The sequence below is a fragment of the Astatotilapia calliptera genome, chromosome 7 (genome assembly GCF_964374335.1).
Source record: "Astatotilapia calliptera chromosome 7, fAstCal68.1, whole genome shotgun sequence".
In the NCBI taxonomy this organism is placed as follows: Eukaryota; Metazoa; Chordata; class Actinopteri; order Cichliformes; family Cichlidae; genus Astatotilapia; species Astatotilapia calliptera.
In genome coordinates this window covers 2218829-2236080 of record NC_137428.1, presented here as the reverse complement: position 1 = coordinate 2236080, position 17252 = coordinate 2218829, and the positions used below count along the sequence as shown (strand labels likewise).

The 17252-nt window shown below is 44.4% G+C and overlaps 1 protein-coding gene and 2 long non-coding RNA genes across 4 annotated transcripts in view; 2 read left to right on the top strand and 1 right to left on the bottom strand.

The window, feature by feature from the left end:
• Positions 1-516: 516 nt before the first annotated feature.
• LOC145429646 (uncharacterized) lies at positions 517-2332 on the top strand. Its single transcript, XR_013909911.1, has 2 exons — positions 517-628; positions 2115-2332. It is a non-coding gene; the product is annotated as an uncharacterized LOC145429646 (long non-coding RNA).
• LOC145429639 (zinc finger protein 277-like) lies at positions 2331-7701 on the bottom strand. Of its 2 annotated transcripts, XM_080303355.1 has the most exons (10): positions 7573-7701; positions 6820-7051; positions 6457-6545; positions 6261-6343; positions 5934-6025; positions 5121-5231; positions 4623-4719; positions 3491-3533; positions 3231-3405; positions 2331-3036 (listed from the first exon to the last, which is right to left on the bottom strand). In XM_080303355.1, the coding sequence occupies exons 1-10, from the start codon at positions 7598-7600 to the stop codon at positions 2847-2849; spliced, it is 1140 nt and encodes a 379-aa protein (XP_080159481.1). In that variant the 5' UTR covers positions 7601-7701; the 3' UTR covers positions 2331-2846. The 2 variants fall into 2 exon arrangements, with proteins under 2 accessions (XP_080159481.1, XP_080159482.1); XM_080303356.1 differs by lacking the exon at positions 5121-5231.
• LOC145429643 (uncharacterized) overlaps positions 6972-17252 on the top strand; it is a 29235-nt gene continuing 18954 nt past the window's right edge. The window contains exon 1 of the long non-coding RNA XR_013909907.1: positions 6972-7110. This is a non-coding gene — a long non-coding RNA (uncharacterized LOC145429643). The remainder of the gene's footprint in view (positions 7111-17252) is intronic.

The window sequence follows — 17252 nt, the reverse complement described above, 5'->3', positions numbered from 1 at the left end:
CATGTATGTAAGCATTGAGCCAAATGTAATAATGCCAACGTATTAAACGAACAATATTTGTCTCTTATATATAACACATCTGTATACACACTGTCACAGATACTCGTCTTTGAGTGAAGATTTAAGGTGATAGGACATATAAACAACTGTTCAAGCTCACTGCTGTAATATATCATAATAATCTGACTATAACTTTAATATTGGCCATATTATATTTACATTACCACAGTGAGATGACTTTAGTCTCATGACCAACATCAGCTAATTGTTATTTACTAGCTAATCTTAAATGACTGTTCAGCACAGGAATGAAGCCCAACAATCATGTTTTACGGTCCTTTGGTCTCAAATGAACAAAACATGTTCTCCTTCGTTTCTGTCACACAAAGCTGTATGACACGTTTCTCGCGGTTAGTATCATGGTTGCTAGGCAACCTGAGCAGCGCGACGAAGGCAAGACCGTCCTATTTCACAAGCCTCTCACTTCCGCACTTCTCATACTTATAGTACGCACCCTGCGTAGTGCGCGTACTTCAAGCGTGCAGACCCTGAATTGGGACACAGCCTAGTGGTGCCGAGCTGGCGCACCGAGTAGTTCCTGTTACCTGCTGTGTGTCTGTTTTTACAGGTAAGCTGGGTTCCAAATAATACATATGTGATAGACAACAGTAGCAATCGAAAAGCTAGAGAGCCAGTTCACGAGTTTAAGGGTTGATAGCGACGAACCACCACCAGCTGTTGCTAAGAGCACCTTTGTTAGCTAGCAAAGTATTTACAAATAGTTCTCCCGTTCATTGATCTGAGCATGCGCAGAATGATCCACAGCGCTCCTTTGATCTTCTCGAACGATCATCGTGACGTCACGGCGACATCACAATGATCCTTTGAGAAGATCAAAGGATCATTGTTTTGTCACAGCGACATCGCATTCTCTGCCACGCCCACCGAGTCTATAAATAGGAGCTCGTTCAACAGTTTACAGCAGAAAGAGACAGTTGTTTGAGACACAGCTACCCTTTGACACCCTTCAGCCTTAAACCTTTACAAAAATGTCACAGGCAAGAGCAGATCCGTTAGACCAACTGGAGCGTACGAGAGACGAACTCCGTCATCAAAACGCACAGCTCAGGAAAGAAAACGCACGACTCACCAAAGAACTCGCACGAGTCAATGAAATGTGCATAGACTTCAGTCACGATGTCACACGACACACTCAAGAAAACACACGACTCGGTCGAGAAAACACACAACTCGGTCAAGAAAACGCACAACTCGAGCTAGAAAACGCACAACTCAATCTAGAAAACGCACAACTCAGTGAAAACTACATAAAACTCAGTAAAGAACACATAGAACTCAGTAACAATGTCACACGACACATTCAAAAAAACACACGACTCTGTCGAGAAAACACACAACTCAGGCAAGAGATGGCAGAACTCAGACAAACTGTGGAAAATCTTCAGCGCCCAGCGGTACGGGAACAAGAGTGAGGTGTCCATACCACCTCAGGCGGGATTCGAGCATCTTTTGAACTCGAGCCACAGTCCACCGACCTGTCATAAATACGCTGTGCTCTCCTTTATGTTTGATTTAATTTTGCCCCTCACCCCCCAACCAGTCATGGCAGAAGACCGCCCCTCCCTGAGCCTGGTTCTGCCAGAGGTTTCTTCCTGTTAAAAGGGAGTTTTTCCTCTCCACCGTTGCCAGAGTGCTTGCTCATAGGGGATCATTTGATTGTTGGGGCTGAATTTTTGGATTTCATTTAATTGGCTTAAACTGAAAAATCTAAAAATTCATGTGAGGGCTTCACATAGTGGAGAGCACTACATTTGCTAACTGCTCTTTGTTTATTTGTAGATTTTGTAGTTCTTCCTACTACAAAAACTACAAATGAAAACAAGGCAGTTAGCAGCAAATGAAAATAAATAAAACACTTAAAAAAATCTGCTACTGCTCTGTGTGTTTACTTCAGTGAACACTTGTATGTTTTTGTGTTAGAAGATTATAGATTGTCCAAAATGTCCTACAGCCTGCCAGAGTACGAAATGAGGATAAAACAGGAAGTTTGACAGCAGTGAGTTCCTGCAGCGACCTCTCGTTTCTCTCCTCAGTGCTGCATGTTCGTGAACGTGAGCCTGGACGCGAAGGACGCGGTGAAAACTCTGAGCGCTGCAGTTCGGCTCCACCATACGGCAGGTGTCGCTCAGCAAAGCGATGCAGAAAAACAACAGAAACACCAAATAGGACAGATGTTTCAGGCACGAGACGTCCCTGGGCTTTCTGAGGGGACAACAACAACAATAATAATAACAATGTGCAGTAAAACATACACTCATTCTTTTCATTTATTAAGTTCCTGTGTTGTGTTGTTTGTGTTGTGCGTAGTGCCGACGCGGGACAGTTTGCAATTGTGTAGTGCTGTTGTTCTAAGTGTGACTGTGCAATGACAATAAAGAGTCTCTCGTCTCATCTTGACGATGAGCTCGTCCACCACAGCACTGAATCCAGCTCAGTTACAAGTTACAAAAGAAAATCATTTTTACTCGAGTACTAAAATTCATATTCAAGAAAACGCATGTTTCAGCTTCATTGCACGAGGCAGAGCAATTACGTTTCAGCGGACATCATGGCGTCCGCGTGTCCAGCTGTGGAGAGGACTCTTCTTTTGCCTTTCTTATCTTTACTAAGTAGAGACGTACAGGAAATAGTTGAGAGGGAAAGGGCCGGACTCAAACCCGTGCCGCTGCGTTCCAGCCATGTGGCATGTGGTCACCATGAGCTGAGCTCAGCCGACGTCAGAGACGCCTTTGAGTCAAACGTATGACACGTGTCCGTCTGTGGTCCTAGCTGCTGCCTCCTCGCTCCTTCAGCAGCTGCTTGAGGACACTGGACTGTTTCAGCGCTCTCAGGTTAGAGATGTCCTCCGCGATGACCGGGATCTCCTCGCCGCGATGCTCCTCGTCACCGTCGCCTTCCTCGCTGTCAGAGAGCGTGCACAGGAGAGCGTCGTTCTCGTACGTGGGGAAGTAATACCTGCGGAGCGAGACGACGTTTAGTGCTCAGGCTCAAATTAGTCCCAAAAAGGACGCCATTTTCATCAGCTGATAAAAATACTCCAAATGAAGTGTAAACATCTGTGGCGTTGACCACGTTCATCAGCAGCTGTACGCCAGCTTTAAAGCCCGCGCTCTCATTGGTTAATTCTGCAGGCGCTTCCTTAAACCTACTGCGGCTGGTCCCAGGCGGACATCTCTGGCAGTTTCATCACGTGACCTTCAGCCGCGATGTGACGCAGGGCGTCCGCCCGGCAGTCGAACATCCGCGTGCAGCCGTAGCAGCGGCTCTGATGGATCTGCCGCCGGATGAAGTTCACCAGTTTGACCTGCTGGTAGAACTTGAGGTCTGAGGGAGGACAGAACATTAGAAACACTCAGAAGGAAGAAATAGAAGCAAACTGCGCTCGAATTACCACGGCGATTTCACCCACTGAGCTCGGTCTTAAGGAGGTGGAGGTCGAAGCCGTGAGCCTCCTGCAAACACAAAACAGAAAGATGTCAGGGTCACGCACGCGACGCCCGTTACAGACTTCATAAATAACAAAACCAGAAAGCAGAGAGAAACTTTTCTGCCTCTCAGGTAAACTCGTCACTCGTGAGCACAAACTTAGAGTCACGTTTGGGAAACTGGTTCTGACTTTAAACCAGAACGTTTAATCAACGACAAAATCGGACTGCAGTCGACGTCCAATCCTAGATTTATTTATTGTTCACGAGTGTTAAGTCTAATTGTTGAATGTTGTCATCGTGTTTCTTAAATTTGTACGGTCTGAGTTCAACCTATAGGATCAAGACGTTCCTTTGTCTCTGACCTCTCCAGCCACTCTGTGCTGGGGGAGCTTTTATTGCAGATGCATCCTGACAGATCTGTTTCTTCTGTTGTAAAGCTTCCTGCTTTTATGACTGACTGACTGACACACACACACACACACACACACACACACACACACACACACACACACACACACACACACTTGTCTTAGAACCATTGGGGGGTTTTACAGTGGGAGGTGCTTGTGTTGTATTGTGTATTGTAACTGCCATGTCAATAAATAGCTACGGGGGAAGCTGCTCTTTGAAGGACTTCGGGCCTGAGACAGGACAGGGGCGTGGGCTCCAAGAGCTGGTTCTTGACCAAAGACTTCCCTCGTTAGCGAGTGAAAAACCGGTTGAAGATGTTCTGTTATGTCTTGTTTCCTTCATGATGAATAAGTCTCTAAACTAGCTGGGCCTGTGGAAACAGACCCAACAACGAGGAAACATTTTTATTTGCTCGTTAAAGTTTTGACAATCATGTATTTATTTGGAAACTTTTCAAAATAAAAGGCGCTTCATTTTAAAAGCTCTTCAGCTTCGGTCCGTCTGTGTGTGAGGGCACTTTCTGAGTAAAATCCATGTTTTGTGCGAACGATGGATTCATATGTTTGCAGAGACCTCAGGAAGCAGATCGTTTCCTGTTAGTGTGCACTGTCTCCGTTCTCCCAGAAGCCTTTGCAGAATCGTTTCAGGGATGAAAAGCAGAAAACGATATTTTCCTTCTCTGAAACTTCTACGTTCCCGTACCTTCATATGCGCGTAGATCTGCTCCAACGTCTCCGATTGGTGATCACAGAACAGACACACTGCAGAGACCGGATGAGCCTGCCAGTCCGACCAATCACTGCGGACGATACAGAGATGAAACGAGCAGACATTTACACAGGATCAGAGGAGGACTAGGAAGTGGACTTGATTGAAACTTTTGCATCCAGGCTGACACAGTAAATAAGAATATTATCAGGAGGGACAATCCAAGGTTCAGTATCTGGGATCGAGCCGGGGATCAAACCTCCAACCTTTCGCTGCACCTCCTGATCCACAGCTACCCCGAGCTCACAGCACCTGGTTCAGCACCTGGTTAGCGCTGGAGATCAATTTTTCCTCATGTGATCCTTCAGCGTGGTTTTATCTCGAAACGTTTTCTCGCAGTACAGACACTGCAGACTGAAGCGAGGGGAGCAAAATGAAAAGGCGCGCGAAACAAAACTTAACGCTGTGAATAAAAAGCAACGATTAGCGTACCTGTCCAGTTTGTCCTGCAGCGTGTCGAGGAACTCGCTGCAGTAGACGATGTTGTCCGGCAGTCCGATGCTGAAGGAATGCTCTCTGGCCATGTGGTTCAGCAGAGACGACCTGGAAACAGCACGTGGAGCCATTTTTAATAAACAAAAGAAAACATCAGCTGACATCATCACTGTTAGCACTGCGCTGCAATCCTTTGGGCTTCGTCCAGAAGTTCCCATTTGGACAAGACTTCAAGATCCACGCAGCGTGCCATAGTGGCAGACAGAGGGAAGCAGCCTCTCTCGCCATGGGCCGCTGCATGTCCAAATGTGAGGAGACCCGGAGCGGACGCGGGTTATGTCTCTTGGCGTCCTCCCGCAAGGAGCTGGAGGTGGTGGCTGTGCAGAGGGAGGCCGAGCATCTGCGAACCAACACAGTGACTGAAAATGGATGGATGGAAGCTTAACTGGAGGTAAGACACAGATCCACACAAGAACTGTGGTAAACACCAGTGAGTCACACCTTCATGCCATTCATGAACCAGCGCACACCTGCACAGGTCTCAGACCTGACCCTTAGCAGGAGAGGAAGAAGGGTGAGGAGCTGCACTGGTCTCAGATCAGCTTCTTGGTTCAGGCTCAGACATGTCACTGAATGATGTTTATGGAATTATGCGTAAAAAGCAGCTTTTTGGGGGTTGGATCATAAGAGATGACTACAGGAAGCAAAGAAGCTTTTAGTCACATGATTTCAGGAAGCTCTACCTTCTGTCTGCTTTCATCTAACACACGTGAGGTTTCCAGGACTGATGGGAATCCCGCGGCGCGTTACCTGTTTCCCGTGAACTCTTCGCTGCAGAACATGCAGAGACGATGGAAGCTGCTGTCGTCTCGCTCCTTCTGCTGCTGCTCCAGGACCTCCTCCTGTGGGAGCACAGAAGAAGAGCTCAGAGGAATTCTTCAGAAAACTACCTCAGAGTGCTCAGATATTTAAAGTGCAGAGGTTACAACGACACAAAGCGTGTCAAATCACTCAAATCTGCAATTTTTCTGATTTTTCCTGATTTTCAGACTTTGCCTCAAAACAAAGTTTAAAAGAAACGAAACTTCCAGCAGCACAAGATTCACTCAGGATGCTCCGAGTGTCACGTCTCCTCACCAGTCGTTTCTGCTGCAGCTTCTCTCGGAGGACTCTGTCTTCTGGAAGGACGTCACACAGCAGGAAGTAGTCCTCCTGCTTCTCTGTCAGGTCAGCGAGGAAGAAGAGTTTTTAATGAGTCATTAATCAGAGCTGGAGGAAGTGTACGTGGTTCACTTTGAAAGGTCAGGTCCTCTGTGGGTTTGAGTGAACTCACCGACTGGGCCCGTGGAGTTGGTTTTGATGACGCTGCAGAAATCTGTGAGCGGCTGCTCGAGGAATCTGCCCTTCCAGTACAGCAAGTACCTGATGGAGGAAACTCGTCAGTAAAAACCGACTCACAGCCAGGTTTACCGGCGCACAGAAACACTTCGTCACGGTTCATAAAAGCAGCACACTAACAGGCGTGGACATGCTGGACTTGTTGTATATATTTATACTTGTAAGGTAAGGGTTTCCCCCCATCACCCCAAATAATTACAGGAAGTCTTTGGTGAAATGATCGAGTTCCAAATGCTAAAAACATCCAAACGTGTTCCCGAGAGTTAAACGAGTGAGCCGGAGCATGTGTGGCTCGTACTTTGGGACGTCTGCGATGAGTTTGACGTCTGCGATGAGTTTGACGTCGGCGATGACAAGCTTGTGCTCCATCAGCAGGTGTCTGAGGAGGACGTCTTTCCGCGGCGGTGGGACGGACTCAGAGCAGAACAGGCAGACCAGCGGCTCGGAGCCGGGACATTGAACACCGGGAGGGCTGGAGGTGTCAGCCGGCTGATCGGGGAAACACAGCGGCTCCAGAATGCTGTCCTTACCTGAGAAAGCAGAAGAGAGACTACACCTTATATACCACACACACTCTACTCCAGACCAGGTGAGTCAAAACCAAGCGGAAGCGAGAATGTACAGCCTGGCATGAAGAAGCATTTCCCTCTGATCTACAAAAATCTGTCTGTATACAATTATTTTCATCACCCGTGGGGACAAAACTATGATCTAAAAGTAAAAAAATAAATAAATTAATGAATTAAATAACTCATTAATCGAACTCAGACTTTACACGCTGTTAAATCCTGAATAAACTTCACAGCTGTCAGACTCAGTACTGACTGAATATAGAGATTGCTGTATAATCACAGTTAGCAGCCCAGCTATTTCCTAGCCTGCTAGCTTAGCCGGGCGGGTTCCCGCCTGCTTTTCTGATTTTTTTTTAGCCTTTTTTCTGCTGATTGTGGATTCCCACAGACTCGGAGAGTCACCGACACCCAAACCTTTGCACGCAGACCACCAGATATCAGCATTAAAGCCGCGGACACGTTTAAAAGGTCACACTTACCGTCTTTACTCGGCTCGCTGGCGGCCATGTCTGGTGTCACGTGGTGCAAATAACACAAATCGAACCAATCGGAGGCCGTAAAATGCCAACGAAGCGCCTTCGCGGACCCCCGGTAAAACACGAATTAGAAAAGGTGCATTCAAGTGGTTCAAGGAAATATAAAAACTTAAGTTTCGAAAGCTGAAGGTTAATTAATGTGAATGAAGTTGACTAACATGTAACGTTGGACGTTGTTGCATATATATAGCAAAGAATATAAATCACATGAACACTCAGATCCTCAAGATATAGCTGAGCGTGTTCTCTGAACATGAAAGTTTAGTGTTCATAAATACCCATTTATTAACATTACATTAGCATATGTGTCCTCCCCTCTATTACAAATTTTTAAATGAAACGTTATTTGTGAATGTGTACCATGTGTACAGGTGTAAGGCTCCCTAAAATAAAAGTCTGAAAATAACATTTGAGTTTCTGTACAGGGGGGCACAAGAAGGCTGGATATGGTGCAAATTCTTAAATAAATGACCCACGTGAAGTCAGTTTTAAGGTGGAGTGGCTGCTGATGACACACAGCTTGGATTCGGGAATTCACTGGAAGCACGTTGTGGTCAAAGACCACTGGGGGGCACAAACAGCTCAGTGTTCATCCTGCAGTCTGACTCACTCTGTTATTCTCAACAACAAAAAAAAACTATAGATAAAAGCAATGACAGCAATACTGCAGAAATAATAAACCTTTCTCCCTTTAAGCACAGAATGAAAATATGAAAACACACTGTCAGCTGTTTTTTTTTAAATATTGCAAATACATACATGATGTGATGTCATGCCATGGTGATAATCTCATATATGACACGTTATTATGACTCTGTAATCACCGAAAAGTGCTCACAGTCAGTCTTTGTGACTGCAGTTTGTTAGTCCAGCATAAAGAACAAAGTATTTCACAAACACTTTTAACCAGTATATAAAAAAATATTTTGAGTTTTAAAAGTTCATGTTCACTGGCGCACACACTACCAGACACTCCTTCTCCATGCTTCATGGTGGGAACCATGCATGTAGAGACCATCGTTCACCTTTGTGGAACCAAAGATCTCAAATTTGGACTCATCACACCAAAGCACAGATGGTCTAATGTCCATTCCCTGTGTTTCTTGGCCCAAACTAATCTCCTCTGCTTGCTATTTGACCATAAAGGCCTGATTCACACAGTCTCCTCTGAACAGCTGATGTAGAGTGTGTCTGTTACTGGAGCTCTATGTGGCATTTATCTGCGCTCTGATCTGAGTAGCTGTTAACTTGTGATTTCTGAGGCTGGTGGATGAATGTATCCTCAGCAGCAGAGGGGACTCTGGCTCTTGCTTTCCTGGGGCGGTCCTCGTGTGAGCCAGTTTCTTTGTAGCGCTTTATGGTTTTTGTGAAGTTTTTGCAATTTCCTGGATTGACTGACCTTCAGTTCTTAAAGAAATGACAGACTGTTGTTTCCTTCGCTGATTGGTTCTTGCCATAATATGAATTCTAACAGTTGTCAAATAGAGCTGTCAGCTGTGTACTAGGCCTGCACAATAAATAAAAAATTTATTGTCATCGCAATATCAGCCTGTGCGATGGGCCCATTGCAAAAGACGGCGCAAACCGCGATAATTGGGTACCTTAAAATGTTTACGCACGTGCTTTAAAGAATTTGCCAATCAAAGAAACCCCTTTACACATTTGACCAGTCGAACAGAGCCCTTCACGGCATTAACCAATCAAATGGATTAGAGGCCCGCCTCCTATGTAGGTGGGGAGCGAACAACGCTGCAGCGACGAGTCGGAGTTGTAATGGCTGAGAGCGAGACGCATGACGAGAACGCTACTGACTATGAACTCGTGGCTAAAAAATAGTACCTCGCTTATTTGGAGGTACTTTGGATTTGGTAAAGACGACGTTCTCCAAACACAGGTGCTCTGCAAAACTTGCCGAACACTCGTGGCAACCACCAGAGGAAACACGACTCCACCATCATCTTCAACACGACCACAGAGAACTGTTTGAAGAGTTCCAGAAAGACAGGGCTAGCTAATGTTGCTAATGTTAAGACAAAGAGCGCCGCAGTCCAACGGCCGTCTCTGCATCCGAGTTTTTAAAGTGGAACTCCTTATGAGAAAACGTGGAAGCGCTACAAAGAAATAACAGAGGCCATTACACATTTTTTGACAAAGACATGATGCCTATAAACAGTGTTGGTAAAGTTACTTGAAAAAAGTAATCAGTAACTAATTACTGATTACTTCCCCCAAAAAGTAATCCCGTTACTTTACTGATTACTTATTTTCAAAAGTAATTAATTACTTAGTTACTTTTTAAAAACACGATTTACAACCTGAATAGGTGATAAAGTGATAGATCTTTCAGCCCAATTCTACTTTTTCTGCATAATCCATCATACAAAATGTAATCAAATGGAAAAGTCTCTTTTTAAAACTTTTATAGTTTTATTAATTTTAATCTTTTTAACTTTATGCATCAAGCAAAAATTTAATTATATGCAGCATTCTCTGACTGGAAGAAATTTGTTTAATATTTAAACCTATTTTCTGCACATTCCAGCACATAAAATAAATTTTTTTTGTGTTTACACTCAGACTTTCAAATAGATGCAAGTAAAACACAGCAGAAAATAAATAAAATCAAAGACTAGCGGTCCTGTTGCTCTATTTTCACCTGTACAGCAGGAGTTGGGTAGGCGGAGGTTTACCCTGGTGCAGGTGTGCCGCAGCGGTCAGTGGAAGGATACGGCAGTTTCTCTGTGAATTTTCCATTACGTCATAGCTACTCGGAGCTTGCTTGGAAGTTTAGGGGTTTTTTTCGCTGTAAAAAGAAGTTTTCTTCCCACGCACAATGCTAATGGACACTAATGTTTTTGTCACTTTTTATGGAATCAAACTCAAAGTAAGGTCAGTACTTCCACGCTTTAAACGCTGCACGCTCATACTCTCTCCTGCACTCGATATATTATCCATTGTTGATCTGCACACAGCTGTTGTCACAACCGTAGCACTCGCTTACGTCACTGTCATGAGACATTCTCGCAAAAAAATCACGGTTTTAGTAACGCAGTAACGCAGCGTTCCTACGGGAAAGTAACGGTAATCTAATTACTGTTTTTGCAATAGTAATCCCTTACTTTACTAGTTACTTGAAAAAAGTAATCGGATTACAATAACGCGTTACAAGTAACGCATTACTGCCCATCTCTGCCTATAAATACAGTTAGCAGGGAGGGCTTCACCAGTCTGATACATAAAGTGGACCGGAGATACCGCATCCCCTCAGGAAACTACTTTTCCCATGTCGCCATTCCACAAATGTACGAAACATGCCGCAAGACTAGGGTGGGTTTTAATAATCGATTCATCGATTAATATCGATTCTGGCTTGGATAACGTGATATCGATTCATTAAAATCCTGAATTGATTTTTTTAATATAAATGTATTTTGCCTGAAATTCCAGAATCTCAGGTGAAACTTCACAAAATTTTGACAACCACCAAACATTTAAAACAGTGAATGAGAGCAAGAACACAGATTCTGCACAGAGACGTAAACACAAAGCGCCGACGGATCAGGATCAGTGAGATGTGACTTTCTCACCCGACGGCACGGACACGCTCGGGGCTGAAAGCCGACAGCTCGCTGATTCTGATGTTTCGGCGGGTCCGCGCTTTGTGTTCACGCTTTGTGTTCACGCCGTTTTTGCACAGATTCTAAAGCTGTTAGTTTGATCTCTCTCCAAACAATATTGACCGAACCAGCAGCAAAAGAAGATCCAAACTACGCTTCACATAAACATCGTCATGGATTCACTCTGACTTTTGCTGTTTTGCTTCCACCAGGATAAAATCACACTTCATGCACAGCTCTCTCTCTCTCTCTGTACTTCAAGAACAGTTTCCCGTCTGTCCCCGAAATCTGTTTTCTGCATTATTTGCTTGGTTGTTACGCACAAGTCTACCGTTGTTTACAGCCTGTCGGCCGATGTTTTTTTTTACTTACTTCCAAAGAGAAAACCTAATTTCTGCCGTTCAATAGGCTTCTGAACAAATGTAAACTTTTTAAAATTATGCAAAACGCTGTCTCTAATAAAACCGCTGTAACTTCAGAGGCAATGTTCATAAGCTGGTTAATGGTTTTCTTTCGTTTTTGATGTACTGCAGAATATTTTTATAAAATCCAGGCCAGGAAAACCACCTTCATGTGTTTCTGTGTTTTATCTTCAGCTACTTTGACACAAAGGCCTCTGCTGTGACGCTCACACCTGTGATAAAGTCTTGCGTGTGTCAGCTTCCTTTTTATAGATACAAAAATATGTAAATGTGCTGATCTGAATTATAATCTGACTGAGGCAAAATTTCCCAGATTTAAATCGAATCGAATCAAATTGAATCGAATCGTGTATCGAATCGATTCAGGACCTTGTGAATCGGATTCGAATCGATTCTAGAAATCATGGACGATACCCAGCCCTACACAAGACCGTCACATTTGAACTGAGCCAAGCTGAAAACTATGCTACAGACCTATGATCAAGTCGTACAACGGAGCCATATATGAGTTTCACAGTGCTCTTCCTCACCGAAGACTTTGAACTGAAAACACGGTGTCTAGAGACTGTGTGTTTTCCAAACTCTCACACTAGTGAAAATATAGCCCGTGTATTACGTGAGGTGCTGGCCAGCTGGGATCTTAAAGAAGACCCAAAAATTTTTATGGGGGCAATGTTTCAATGTTAAAGTGCACTTTGTTGTTACACTGCTAATACGGCAGCTTTCTTTAAATAAAACTGTTGCAGTAAAACGTAAATTATGTGGTCGGGGTTTTTTGTTTGTTTTGCTATTTATTTTATCGTAAGTCATATCGTTATCGCAATATTGATCGCAGTTATCGCACATCGCAGGGTTTCCTAATATCGTGCAGCCCTACTGCGTGCCACCCTGACTTCTAGTCCCAACCAGATTCAGAAGGCAAGAAATTCCAGGATTCCAGCTTTGGAGTTAACACACCTGTGAAGTGAAACCATGTCAGGTGACTACAGCATGAAGCTCGCTGAGAGAAGGCCGAGGGTTTAATTCCATGTGTTCATCCATAGTTTTGATGCCTCCAGTGAAAATCTGTAAATAGTCATTAAAATAAAGAAGAACCAAATATAAATATTATATATTTGTGATTGTTATTTACGTTTTTGCATATTTCAGTACTTATTTTTGAGAATTTCTTGTTCTATTAATTGTAGTTATTTGTAATGTTTTACTCGTTGTTTGGTAGCATGCTGCAATACTGAGACCTGAGAATGTCACGGTCTGTGTGGCAGACTGTGGGGGAGAAAGGACCTAAATGCTGGACTCTGTGCAGTAAACAGTGCGTTGATTTACAGTGAAGTAAATGTAACACACAACAAATCTCCAGTGCGCTCCCACGACTCCCGTGTCGCGCCTTCTCCCAAGTGTCTGTATTCTGCTCCCGAGTCTCCGCACTCTCCGTGCAAAAACAAAATCCTCTAGCAAACAGAGCCCCTAATCCCAACGGTTTCAAAGTCCGACCGCACGTCCAGCAGCGCTGTCAAAACAGTCCCCAAAAAACTGAAAAAATCAACCACAGTTCTGCCACAGTTTTGGCAGCTGGCCCGATGGACGGTGACGGCAGGAAAACAGCTCGAGCGGCCTGCCACAGGTCTGGCAGCTGTGGCATAGCAGTTCTGGTGGCCGGCCAGTGATCTGATGACAGCCTTGTAGTAGGTCCAGCCACGTAAGAGCTCCGATGGCCCATGGCGAAGCACTGCAGGTGGTTTGTGACACGCAGGCCGTGCTGGTGTGGCAGCTGCAGGCAGTGGAAATGATGGTGGTGTAGCAGCCACTGGGGGTAGATTGGACGGTGATGCAGCAGCAACAGGTAGGTAAAGTGATGGTGGCGTGGTTATGGCAGGCGGTTGAGCAGGTGAGGTCTCCAACATCATAGACACAGGAACAGCAGCACAATGCAGAAACAAACACATATCATATAACAAGAGTCATAAATGCTCATGGACCCTGGGTCGCTCAGACCCAGGTCCTGGACAGAGAATCTGTTTTTCATTCATATCATGTCAAATGGCTGAATGACAGTGAAGCTGAGTCTGAGCTCTCTTCTGCTTTAGTCATTTGTGGCACAAATTTAAAAAGTTTCTGGAAACATCCCTCAGAGGTTTTGGTCCATGTTGACATGACATCATCACACAGCTGCTCCAGATCCATGATGTGAATTTCCTGTTCAACCAAATTACATTCAACTCAGTTCACTTTTATTTATACAGCAAAAACAACAACAGTTGCCTCCAGGTACTTTATATTGTAGAGTAAGAACCTTATGATAATAAAGAGACAAAAGAGAAACTCCAACAATGACATGTGAGCAGCACTTTGGCGACAGTGGGAAGGAAAAACTCCCTTTTAACAGGAAGAAACCTCCAGCAGAACCAGGCTCAGGGAGGGGCGGGGCCATCTGCTGTGATTGGTTGGGGTGAGAGAAGGAAGACAGGATAAAGACATGCTGTGGAAGAGAGACAGAGGTTAATAACAGATATGATTCAATGCAGAGAGGTCTGTTAATACATAGTGAGTGAAGAAGAAAAACTCAATGCATCATGGGAATCCCCGGCAGCCTACGTCTATTGCAGCATAACTAAGGGAGGATTCAGGGTCACCTGGTCCAGCCCTAACTATATGCTTTAGCAAAAAGGAAAGTTTGAAGCCTAATCTTGAAATTAGAGATAGCGTCTGTCTCCTGAATCCAAACTGGAAGCTGGTTCCACAGAAGAGGGGCCTGAAAACTGAAGGCTCTGCCTCCCATTCTACTTTTAAATACTCTAGGAACAACAAGTAGGCCTGCAGAGCGAGAGCGAAGTGCTCTAATAGGGTGATATGGTGCTGTGGGGTCATACATACTAAGTATGATTTAGTCTGATGCTTGCAGTGTTAGTGCAAACAAAATGGAAGGAAACAATAATCAAAGCAATCTGGATTCTTCCAGCAGTGTCACTAACACAGATGTAGTGATGGACAGGTGTGACACAGATGTTTCTGATGCCCCTCGTGGTTCTGTCAGGACATCATTAGAGTGACATGAAAACCTTCAGATGTTATGATGTTACTCTTTCAAACCCTTTCACCACCCTCTCTCTCCCTCTGGAGGTGGTGCTCTCTCGGCCTCCCTGCGGCTCCTCGTTCTGCTCGAGCAGGCCGCTCAGGTGCGTTCAGGTGCTGCATTATTCACACCGAGCCCGGGGGCTCTAATTAAACCCTGGAGAGAATTGGAATCGTATGCCCTTTTGTTTAAGTGCGCTTTTCACTTCTCTATGTGCACGGCGCTGTTGTACTACCGTGGCAGTATAATCATGGTCAAAATCGATGGGTTTGTCTTTGACGAGGATCTTCTTCTGCCATGCGTTTCTGAGGACGGTTTCCTTTGTTTTGAACGGAAGAAAACAGACGACAATGGAACGGAGAGCGGCATCAGCACCTGGCTTAGGACCGAGGGATCGGTGAGCCCGTTGTATTTGTGGGTCAGTGCCATCAGGTATTAGCCTCTCTCTTCTGATCACATTTTCAACAAAGCTCATTACCGAACTGCCCTCTTCTCCTTCTCCTTCTCGATCTAGACTGAAGGTCTTCTAGCCTTTCACACAAACGCGGGGGCAAGCTAAGATGTATGTTATGTATGTTACGTCGTTGTTTTAAAGTAAACTAACAAAATCCAGAGCGACTGCAGATATGTGTAATTTCGCATAAAATTACTCACCGTTCGCAATGAACACAGCTCTTGATAAACCTTGAACATGTGCTGTTGAATATGTCCGCTTGTGTAGAAGAAGGGAACTGTGAGCTGTTTACACGTCATCAAGTTGTATTTTACATCGACAGAACTTAAAATTATATTGTTTTTTGATTAAAAGAAGATTTTAAATTCAGACAAATCACGATTATATATTGAGTAAAGAGGCATCATTTATGTGTCACCCGAACTCAATAAAATAAAAATTTTAATTAGGAAGTCTAACAGTATTTATGAACTTGATTTTTCATTTCACAACAACATATATATGTAAGTAATGACTAAAGATCCCATTAATTACTTTTTAGAGTGACAGCCAATCACCTTCTCAGCAGAGCGCACAACACGCTGCAGTCTCTGTTTGTCCCTGATAGTGGCTCCAGCGTACCACACGGTGATGGAGGAGGTGAGGATGGACTCGATGATTGCGGTGTAGAACTGCATCATCGTCCGTGTTGGCAGGTTGAATTTCTTCAGCTGCCTCAGGAAGTACATCCTCTGCTGGGCTTTCTTGATGACGGAGGTGATGGTGGGCTCCCACTTCAGGTCCTGAGTGATGGTGGTACCCAGGAAGCGGAATGAGTCCACAGAGGTGATGGGGGTGTCAGTCAGGATGATGGGGGGGAGTGGGGCTGTGTGCTTCCTGAAGTCCACAATAATCTCCACTGTCTTCTGGGCATTCAGCACCAGGTTGTTGTGGCTGCACCAGGACACCAGACGTTCAAAAGCAGAGCAGGAAACTGTTTTCTTTGTGAAAGTGGTCGCTGAGGAGTCCATGTGCGCTCAACGTGAGGTTCAGAGATTCAGCAATCCTAGTCATTATAATTTGAATGTGACTCATTGAGGGCTGAATAAAAACATTTTGTTCCCTGGCACATGTCTCTTCAGCTGAACAAGGAAATAATGACGACATTCAAGGATGTTCACAGAACGATTGAGAAGATGAAGGATAATGTCCAGCAAATTCAAATTCAAATTTTATTTGTCACGTACACAGTCATACACAGTACGATATGTAGTGAAATGCTTGGACAACTGCTCGTGACCTAAAGAAAACAAAAAAGGAAAAGGCTATGAATAAGATAGGAAATAAATATGAAAAATTAAAAAGGGTAAATTTAACTAGGAAGGAATAAAATATAAATTAAGGTTAAAAATGAAATAACTGTACAACACAAATTAGAATGAAGGGTAAATTTAACTGGGAGAATAAGATAAAATATATAAATTAAAGTTGAAAATAAAATAACTGTACAACAAAATACACAATATAGAACTATATTAGAATGTATGAAGAAATATAAATAAATATATACACAATAACAGCAGCATATACACAATAACAGCAGCGTGATTTAAGTAATGAAGTGAAAACAAAGTCCAGAAAGTCCAGTGTGTGTAAGAACTGTATGTGTGGGTCAGTACTGTGTGGTGGTGTGATTGAGAGACCGTATCGCCTGCGGGAAGAAGCTCCTCCTCAGTCTCTCTGTGTTGGTCTTCAGGGAGCGGAATCGCTTTCCTGACCTCAGCAGAGAGAACAGTCTGTTGTTGGGATGGCTGAGGTCCTTCACCATCTTCCTGGCCTTGGTCCAGCACCGCCTGCTGTAGATTGAGTGCAGGTCAGGGAGCTCGGAGCGGATGGTGCGCTCAGCTGACCGCACAACCCTCTGTAGAGCTCGTCTGTCCTGCATGGTGCTGTTCCCGAACCAGGTTAAGATGTTTCCCGCCAGGATGCTCTCTATGGTGCAGGAGTAAAAGTTCCTGAGCACCTTGGAGGGCAGTTGGAAGTCTCTCAAGCGTCTGAGGTGGTAGAGACGCTGTCGG